Genomic DNA, 10,121 nt, shown 5'->3' with positions numbered 1-10,121 from the left:
ACTAAAAACTATGATGAAAATTTGTAAGAGTCTTTGGATGTCAATTTTAACATTTTTGCTTTTAAAGGCAACATAATCATTTCACTTTGCAATCAAAGCTTTAAAAAACCAAAAAAGCTCCCGTATAACAATTTTATTTATTTTTCTTTTAAGTGTATTTATGTCATTTCAATATGCATCTAAAATGTTAAAATATTAAAGGAGTAATTTGTTCTTGATTAATATGATAATAATAAATAGATCACATTGAAAAGTTTGTTTTCACTCTTCAATCTACAATGATCTATCTTGATTATCGAATTATCTCTTTTAGCTTTTGTTTTACGAGTTGGTCAATATCAATTGTTTGGACTAATATTTCCGGAATCAAAAGCATCATTATATAACAAAAAATTAAGTTTCCTTTTAGACAACCATAATTGGGAGCAAAGGTAATGTGAGCTAGTGATAAAACAAGGAATAAATATGCAGGGATAGGCTGCGAGCTCAACTAGCATCAGTGTCTTTCTCTCAAGTTCGAAAAAAAAAAGTGGTGGTTTGAGAGATTATCATGTATTGTGCTGTAGGAATTCCTCTGCAATGGGCAGCAGGAAATTTCCCCATTCATTTGGATGGAACAGAAGCTCTTCAAACCAAAATTAATACACGTCAAACTTCGAAAACAAATAACTATTATTATTTAGTTTCCGCAAGCAGGCCGTAGCTACTTGATTTATTGTTGATGTTCTATATCATTAGAGATAGCGTGTGCTTTGTTTCCGGCTCTAAGCATCAACGTATGGCTGCTTGAATTTGTTCCAAGGTTCTTCCTTTTGTTTCTGGCACCAGCAATGCCACAAACGCTATGGTCATCGCATTGATCGCAGCATAAAGAATAAATGTACCTGAAAACAAGACTTGGATAAATCAGATTTCGGCTTGCACATCTTGCTTTACAATTTATTGTTAAATTGCTTCTGATAAAATGAAGTTTTAGATTTATTTACCATAGGAGCTCCAGGACATAAGGAAGTTGAAGGTGAAGGAAACTGCCCATGCACAGAACCAGTTCACTAGTGTTGCTAGGCTTCCAGAAACTCCTTTGATATTCAAAGGGAATATCTGCAACAAAAAGATAATGTTTATGTTGGGGGGATATATCCAATATATATGGAGACGGAGTTATCATCTTGAATGGTGTATTAGATTACCTCTGACATTATAACCCAAGGAATTGGACCCATTCCTGCCGAAAATGTTCCTATATATAGCTAAAATTCGAAGAGTGATTGTCAGATTTAACATGGGAATATATGGGGCTTTTTGTCGTTAATTGTTTTTACTCTTTAGGAAGATCAATCCAAGCTAACAGTGATATCGTTTGAGAAAACTTGTAGCCTTACCAATATGCCAGTTACAGCGAGCATGGGAGCTGACTTGAGTGCTAATTCATGAACCTGTTTTACACACAAGGTATCTCTAAATATTTATATATCTGGAAAAGACAGCATCGTGAATTATGACTTGTAAGGTGTATATGAGAATGAGAGTTTGACTATAACCTTCAGATAGAATGAAAGCCCTGTTATTAGGCAGGCGATGACCAGTCCTGATGCAGAAACCTAGAACGCAAAGAAAGTACAGCTTTCAATATGTGAAGGGGTGGCTAGTCTGAGGAAGCTCTAACTGAGACGTGAACAAAACTTTACCAGTAAAAGAGGTTTTCTTCCAACTTTATCTATAATGGTTGTGTTTAGGGCAACAACCACAACCTGCAAAATGGAATTGTTTCAGTCAATTCCAAGCGGGTTGAGACAATTAAACTTTCTTTTTAATTTGACTAGCATTCTGGGAAGTTAGGAACCTGAAGGATGGCGTAGATTATGGTTCCAACAGACGGAGAAAATCCTGAAATATCAGTCTCAGAAAATTAGAACAATCATGAATCTTTGAGCAGCATGCCAGTTCAAACTTTGAGTTATTCGATCTTCTTTACCTGCTACTTCAAAGATAGAGCTGACATAAAAGCAAACCGCATTGATTCCTCCAAATTGTTGCAAAACCATCAATCCAACTCCTATCTGGAAAATAATTAAGAAGTTAAAATAAAAGGTCGTGGTGGAGCGAATACTTATTTTTCACTGAGATCAGTAGAAAGTAATGAAATATTTACAAGGACTGAGTGCAGGTTTCTTCTTTGGAATAGGTCTAGCAGTTTGGCTTTTGGGAGGCGTTCGAGAGTTTCTATATAATCCTGTCAGACAATTGACATAGTACTCGTTATTTTATTTTTTATTGTAAATTTTGAGACATTTACAATGAAATCCTAATGCAGACTACAAAATGGGAACCTTGATTTCAATTGCCTCGTAAGATATATCAGCAGCCCTGCCACGAAGTTTCTGTAATGTGGTTTCAAACTCTTTTTCACGCCCCCTCTTTGCCTGGATTCATCAGATAGTGTGTCATATATATGTTATTCTTTGTCATTTATATATAAATATTGCTGTTTTTTACCAGCCATCTGGGAGACTCTGGAATGAGAAATAGGCCAACATGCAGAATTACACAAGGGATAAGTCCTGCAAGACTTCAGAGGTAAGCTCCCTGACTTGCTATCCGTTGCATTATTTTCTTTTGATGATTGAATATGCAAATGTACAGAGTAAACATACCAGTCAAAGCCAAAACCCTCCATCTCAGTACTGTCCCTATTATGAATGCAACAGACACTCCAGTAGCAACCATAAGCTGAAGATATGATAATGTAACGAGTTGTGAATAGTAATCCTTATGTATAATTTGTCGTTATGGATGATCTGCGTTGTCTATTTCATATTCTTTTATTCAGAAAGAATCCATCAAGTTAGACGGTCACAACATGGGAATACAAATTTAACTATGAAAATAGTGTGTACGTGATTTCGCTGTGTGCAATCTTTACCTGAGTCACAGCTGTTAATGTTCCTCTAAGGTTTTTGGGTGCAATTTCAGCTATAAAAACAGGTACCTGGTCATGATCAATAATGACATGATGCTCATCAGTAACATGTTTTATATTAATCAAATGCTAGACGGGAAATAAACTGTACCACGAAGGACAACGCTCCCATTCCATAACCAGTTGCCAATCTCCCAATGTCCAATGCCAGAGCGCCCTTTCATATTGAACCAAGACAGGGTAAGATTTATTGTCATTTATTTGGAAAGATCATTTTTTTATGCTTATCAAGATGACACAAACCTTAGCAAAGTAAATGGCAAGCCATCCTGCAGCACAGGAGGTGCTAGAAAATCTCATCGCCTATATCCCACATGAACACAGTATTATTAGGTGGATGTTCTCTGGAAAAAACATGTAAGAACAGAATCCTTCTCTAGTTTATCTTGAAAGATTAGGGATTCATAATATCATCTGTTTTCTTACCCCTTTTCGACCAATATAATCAGCAATTGGTCCGCTTGTGATTGCACCGATCATTGCACCAACTGTCAATATGGAACCAAACAAGGAATACTGCATGCATAATTGCATGCTCAGAAATCAACAAATCAGTTTAGAAGCTAAAACCCTGAGAGTTGATTTCCGACGTTTAAAGTTGCGTCGTACACACGATCTGATTTTGTTAACGGAAACTATGGAGAGGAAACTATCAGCAACATAATCCAGTGAGTTCCTCTCATGATTTAGCATTCCAGAGATGAAGAATTGATTATTGGATCAACAGAAAATTCCCTCTGAAAAGAAAGAATTGTCTGTGTTGACAAATGTGTCCAAGTATCAATTTTGTGGGGTCTGATTTTGAGCATTTATCGATGTCATTATCCTTGCTTGGTTTTGTCAGGGGTGTTAATTCGAGTCTTCAAAAAGGAAAATATTCGTTGTCTGTTTTTTGGAATAGAAAATTGCTGCTTCTAGGGTGCGTGTAAATTTTTGTTGGAGGTCTGGCTTCTTCATCTTTTCCCTGAGTTTTGCAGCCTCTTAGACTCGTTTGTATTTTTAAGTAGCTTTTAGACTCGTTTGTACTGTAAGTAGCTTTTATGGTTATAATTTTTAAAAAAATAATTTAAAAAAAAATATGATTAGATATGATTAGTTAAATTTAGATACGTGTTTGGTAAAAATTATAATTGAGATTTATGTACAGCAAAAAACATGTATAAGATGTTTGGTAGTTGTATGATTACGATTGCTTTTCAAAATGTTTTTTACTTGAAAATGCATTAAAATAATTTTTTTATTTTTTAAAAATTATTTTTTATATCAACGTATCAAAATAATATGAAAATACAAAAACATATTAATTTAAAATAAAAAAAATTAATTTTTTTTAATAACGCTTTTGAAACGCAAAAACAAAATCATACAAAACTCAGTTATAAAAATATGTAAAAACTTAAAGTCTTTTAAACTTAATTTTTTAATGTTTCATAATTAAAAACACAACTTAGTATGTTATCAAACAACTGCAATGGATCCATTGTGTGCAGTGTTATCATATAATCACTCCAACGCTTCTACAGTTCTGCCTTTTGTACTTTGCCTACTCTCGAGATTTTCTATGCTCCTATCCTCACTTCCCACCTTATGCTGCTTCTTTCGTTTCTTCTCATGGATTCATTTTTTGTTAATTTGGATTTTCTTGCACGATTGTTTAACTAGTTTAATTTGCCAATGCTTTACTAAGGTTAATAGGTTATCATTTTCTAGTGCTGCCTCTTCGATGTGGCTTTCATTTGGTTAGGAGTTTCTATGTTTGAGTTCGACTTCTGCTTGCTAATGCCCCTAATTGTTTGCCTAAATAAGCTTCTGCTCCTCCTATGCTGATCTAGCTGTTCCATGGTGCTGGAATATGCTTTTTGTCCTATTCTACGCTGTCTACAATTTTCTGGTTTGCTCTTGGGATCCTTAGTTTTAATCTGTTTTTGGTCATTTACTTTTGGCATCATTCTCGTGTGAAGGTTAGCTTAACATTAATTTTCCAATCAATATAATCTCTTGGATTTTTCAAGAAGAAAAGAAAAGAAAAGAAAAGAGTGAAGCTAAGGCCTTGCTTGAATCGTTAACTCACCTCTGCTATAGACAAAGACAGATCTTCCCTTATAGCATTCTGAGTTGGTGATGAATAGCCAGACTGGATTCAAAAGCAAACATCTGTTGTCAGCAGTCGTAATGCAAGGTTTTGAACTACTAATTAATAGTACGTGTTTTTAGAGTTGAAAAGGAAATGACGAGGAGGCACTTACACAGGATCCAACTTCAAAAGAACCAGCAACTGCAACAAATGTGCTGAGGTAAACCATCCAAGCAGTACCAGTATTGTTGCTGCTACACTGAGAGCCAGATCCTTCTTCGCAAGATGAATTATTGGGCATGAGTGGTTCTCTTGCATCTTCGAGCGCACCATCGTGATCATTCTCCATCTTTTCTCTGATGGCCAGGCCTTTTCTTTTCTACTATCTATCTATCTCTCTCTATACATATATGGACGAACAGGCCAAAGAGAAGTCTGACAAAATGTTTTTGTGGTCGAAGAAGACAGATTGAAAAGGGCCCGAATGAGATATAATTATTGAGCAACAAAACGTGGATGATATTAATTTGCTTTCGAAAGGAGACCAAAACACTCTGGTCCCGGAGCTGTCAAACCTCAACATTAATCATAATAATAGAGCATGGCGCACGGCTTCCTCTAATGTTAGCAACGTGTGATGCATATTTTCCAGTGGGATCTGCCCTTTTATGCTGTGCAAAAACGTTGCTGGTTTCATAAGAAACAAGAAGGGATTAGGTGTATCAACGCTGAGTCAATCGCTGAAAGAGCAAAACATCAACATGCTAGGTATGTTCTTTCAGAAAGTTTTGAGCAGAATATAAAAAGACTATTCGCTCTTTGCTTATAAAATCTGTCTCTTTCAAGCATGGAACAGTCGAGCCATAAAACATTTTTCTATACCTGACCATTGTATTGACAGTATCTGCTTTTGGAGAGAGAAAAAACCTGTGCCTATAAATAAATAAAAAAGAGCCCGTTTTGATATTTTGGAAATTGATGTGCATGTAACCCCTAAAATAATACCCACGTAGTTAAGAGAATAATAATAATAACTAAATAAAGACAGGGTTATTCCACGTCACACAAGTGGCAACTCAACAACCAAAAAGATAGAAGACAACATAAAATAATGACAACAGTGTGGTTGTTCAATAGAATAAAATAAAAAAGACATTGAAGTTTGTGTCATTAATAAGAAATAAGAAAGGTACATTAACCATGATAAAATAATCTAAGTCCAAGTCTATGAACTTCCTCCCTTCTGAGAATAATATATGATATGAATGAAATGTGTTACACAATAATTACTTTCTTACTTTTTTCTCTAATTTTTTCTAACACTTGCCTACTTGGAATATGATACTACAACAAAATCTTGAAGAAAAAAGCATGTTTAGGTCAGTCCAAATAGACTAGACAAAACAAATTAGGGGGGGGGGGAATTCAAAACAGGAGAGAGGAAGAAAAGAAAATAGCAAAAAAAAAAGATAGAAAAAATAGGATGCATGCAGGAGATACATTGGAACTACTCTTATGAGAACACACGTGACACTATCTCTTACATAAATTCCTAGTGGAACCTCAAGGACATATTATGGCTTTCACTAGGAGGTGTTTGGAAGTGTGATTGTGATTGTTTTTTAAAGTGCTTTTTAAAGTGCTTTTCACTCAGAAAAGTGTGCCAATAATATTTTTTTATTTTTTAAAAATTATTTTTGAGATCAGCACATCAAAATGATTTGAAAACATCAAAAACATATTACTTCAAAGCAAAAAAAAAATTCAAATTTTTTCAAAAGCGCTTTTGAAAAGCACTTCTAAACAGGCGCTAAATTTAGTATGATGTTGCCCTGACCTACACTTCCACATAACTTATCAATATGGCATTGTCTTTCCTCGGCAATGGATGTTTCTTGCCCACAAAACACTATCCTCTCTATCAATAATATATAGAGCTTCCAACCAACAAAGAGCAATAGTAAAACAATTAACAATGCCCACAACTAGTCTAAAAAACACCTACCAAACACCAACCTCTTTATCAAATGATATATAGAGCACCTAACCAACAACGAGCACTAACCTCTCTATCAATAGTAAAACGATTAACAACTTATTGTTTCTCTTAATTAACTCACCACTCTCCATGAGGTAAGCTCAAAGGACCAAAGTATATAAATATCTTGGATTACCAGGTAAATGAATATAAATAATAACATAACACAGAAATAAGTCCACACAATAAAACTCTAAATACAAAGCATACTATATTGCCCGTCTAGTATACTGCTCATCTCTTCTATTATTTCCATACTCAACATATTTTTTTTATATATTTACTAACTTAAATATCAGAGCATATATCTTATGAAGCTAGGAAAATCTCCCCTTCACATTCCTTTCAACTTTTTAAAGCTTGAAGCCATGGAAACAAGAATTTCTTACATTAGTTGGAAAAATAATTTTCGAACGTGGGTAAAAGAGGTGTACGTGCACATATTATATATGATAGTGCGACATGCCATAAGAGATTCTCTGTAGCTAAAAAAAAATCTTAAGTTTTGGCGCAGAAATCAAAGCATTTGCTGACGAGAAAAAACAAACAATGTTTAAGAATAAATACAGTTCAAGAATGAAACATCCTATTAATCAGTTTTCATATCTTACTATAATCAAGTAATAATAACATTAATTAATAATCTAATTGTTATTAATTACACATTAATTTAATTTTTTTCAAATTCTCAACAAAACTCGTAATTGACTAATTAAGATTCAACTAATTATTCATTATTTCTTCAATTTTAACACACTTAGATTATAAAATTACACTCAATTTCATCAAATGACAAATAAAATTCACTTTTCTCAAATCTCAAACAAACCCCAAAACAAATTGATACATGAATACAACAAAATTAACATTGTATAACAAGTAAAACACTTGAATAAACATTCAAACTACAAATTCAATAAGCAAATTTCGAATAAATGAACATTAAATATAAATTGGTGCTATAACAAAAATGGAGGGGTTTTCTTACATGGTGGAATGAAGCTTGACATAAAAATCACCAAGGGAGGGAGGTTGCGTCGGCGTTGGTAGGTTGGGTGGCTGGATTTTAGAGGGGGGTTGTTGAAAATTTAAAGAAATTAGAGTTAAGGTTTGAATCGAAAAAAAAAAATGGAGGAAGAGAGAACTATTGGATTTTAATTTTTTTAAAATTTTCAATGGAAATTTCATCGGTAATTTGACACGTCAAATATGCTGAATAGATTTTTTTTTATTCTTACGTTGTTTTTTTTAGAATTTACTGATGGAAATTTTGTGTAGTGATTTTTATCCATAAATAATTATTATTATTATTCGTAGACAATTTCTTAATTTTTTTTTTTAATTTTCTGGCAGTGATTGGAAGTAAATCTAAAGAGAGTTCCGTGTTACAAATTGGCACTCCAACATGCGTCATCATCAGTAGGGGTGTTCAAAAAAACCGACCAACCGATTAAACCGAAAAAACCGAGAAAAAATTAACCGAAAAAACCGAACCGATAAAAAAAACCGAATAAACCGATTAAAAATAAAAAAAACCACCCGGTCCGGTTCGGTTCCGGTTTTAAAAAGCTTAAACCGATTGAACCGGACCAAACCGGACCGGTTTAAAACAAGGTATAAAAGCATCCATTCCTAACCCTAAATCAATTTACTCCTTTCCAGCAGCAGCCGCCACCCCCCTCCCCTCTCCCTTTCCAGCCTTCCCTTCCCTTGCCCTTGCCCTTCCCCTTTCCCCCTTCTCCATTCTCAGCCGCCACCCCCCCTCCCCTCTCCCTTTCCAGCCTTCCCTTTCCTTGCCCTTGCCCTTCCCCTTTCCCCCTTCTCCATTCTCAGCCACCCCACCCCCTTCCCCTTCCCCTTCACAGCCTTTTCCTTCCCCCTTCCCAGCCTTCTCCTTCCTCTTTTCCCCTTCACCCTTCTCAGCCGCCCCACCCTCTTCCCCTTCCCTTTCCCCCTTCCCAGCCGCCCCACCTTCTTCCCCTTCCTCTTCCCCCTCCCCCACCCCCACCCCCAAAAGCAGATCGTAAGCCCAGAGGTTATCCAAAAGCAGTATTTTGCTTCAATGGTTATCCAAGCTCTCCCTGCAGATCGTAACCCAGAGGCAAGGAGGGCTTCTAGGAGTTATTTTATTGTGTCAAAATTGTGTAGTTTGATTATTAATATACAAATATTTCTTAACATCATCTGAAAGGGGAAAGAGAAGAGAGTGAACAATGGTTATCACTGTTACCATAGAACAATCCGGTTTCCCTGGTTTTTTTGGCTAAAAAACCGACCCGAACAGAACAAAACCGGTTCGGTTTGAACCGGTTCTCGGTTCGGTCCGGGTTGTATTAATAAAGAATATCATTTTCCGGTTTGGTTGTATTTTTGGGTTAAAACCGGACCGAACCGGACCGTGAACACCCCTAGTCATCAGAGAGTAAATTTCAAATTCTCAAATTCAACAGACCTAGCTTAGAGAGAAATGGCAAAGGGATCGAATGCATCTCTAATCCCAAAAAAATCAACATTTACCTCTCAAGACTCAATGAAAAACAAATCATTAAACTACTCAAGAAAGTTAACAGCTCCAAATGCCAGCAATGTGTGATTTTTCCTGGCTCAAAATTCAAGGGAAAATATTATGAAACTGAGACCAGTTACTCATACATTCTTCCATCACACAGAGCATTATCATGCCCCAGCCAGCCTAATGCACAGATGTGCACAACCTTCCAGATTTCCAGCATAACTTTCCAACGCATATAATGCCGCCTACAGCTTAGCCTTCCCATCTCCACTATAATGTACATTGCAAACAGGACTAAACCATGCCAAACCAAATGACAATTGTCGAAACAATCTCCAAACCGGGCCTTCTCTCCATTACAATCCAAAGAAGCATTGAGTTTCTACCATGCCTTCAAAGTTTAGAGAAAGTCACAAGGCAGCACGCCAATCCTTGGATAGCCACCTCAAGAAGAGGGTTCACTGAAAAAGCATGCTGGCTACTAGCTACAATCTATATTCAGTTCTCTAGTCACCAA

General features: G+C 35.7%; 1 protein-coding gene across 1 annotated transcript; it reads right to left on the bottom strand.

The window, feature by feature from the left end:
* Positions 1–479: 479 nt before the first annotated feature.
* LOC7466267 (sugar transporter ERD6-like 7) lies at positions 480–5,746 on the bottom strand. The gene is made up of 18 exons (XM_002320348.4): positions 5,227–5,746; positions 5,052–5,114; positions 3,407–3,496; positions 3,224–3,283; positions 3,072–3,137; positions 2,924–2,989; positions 2,655–2,730; positions 2,497–2,561; positions 2,331–2,423; positions 2,153–2,233; positions 1,976–2,060; positions 1,844–1,887; positions 1,689–1,751; positions 1,542–1,601; positions 1,383–1,436; positions 1,191–1,250; positions 987–1,101; positions 480–884 (listed from the first exon to the last, which is right to left on the bottom strand). The coding sequence occupies exons 1-18, from the start codon at positions 5,401–5,403 to the stop codon at positions 772–774; spliced, it is 1,431 nt and encodes a 476-aa protein (XP_002320384.3). The 5' UTR covers positions 5,404–5,746; the 3' UTR covers positions 480–771.
* Positions 5,747–10,121: the final 4,375 nt, after the last annotated feature.

The sequence above is a fragment of the Populus trichocarpa genome, chromosome 14 (genome assembly GCF_000002775.5).
Source record: "Populus trichocarpa isolate Nisqually-1 chromosome 14, P.trichocarpa_v4.1, whole genome shotgun sequence".
Lineage (NCBI taxonomy): Eukaryota > Viridiplantae > Streptophyta > Magnoliopsida > Malpighiales > Salicaceae > Populus > Populus trichocarpa.
This window is presented reverse-complemented; position numbering and strand designations above follow the sequence as displayed.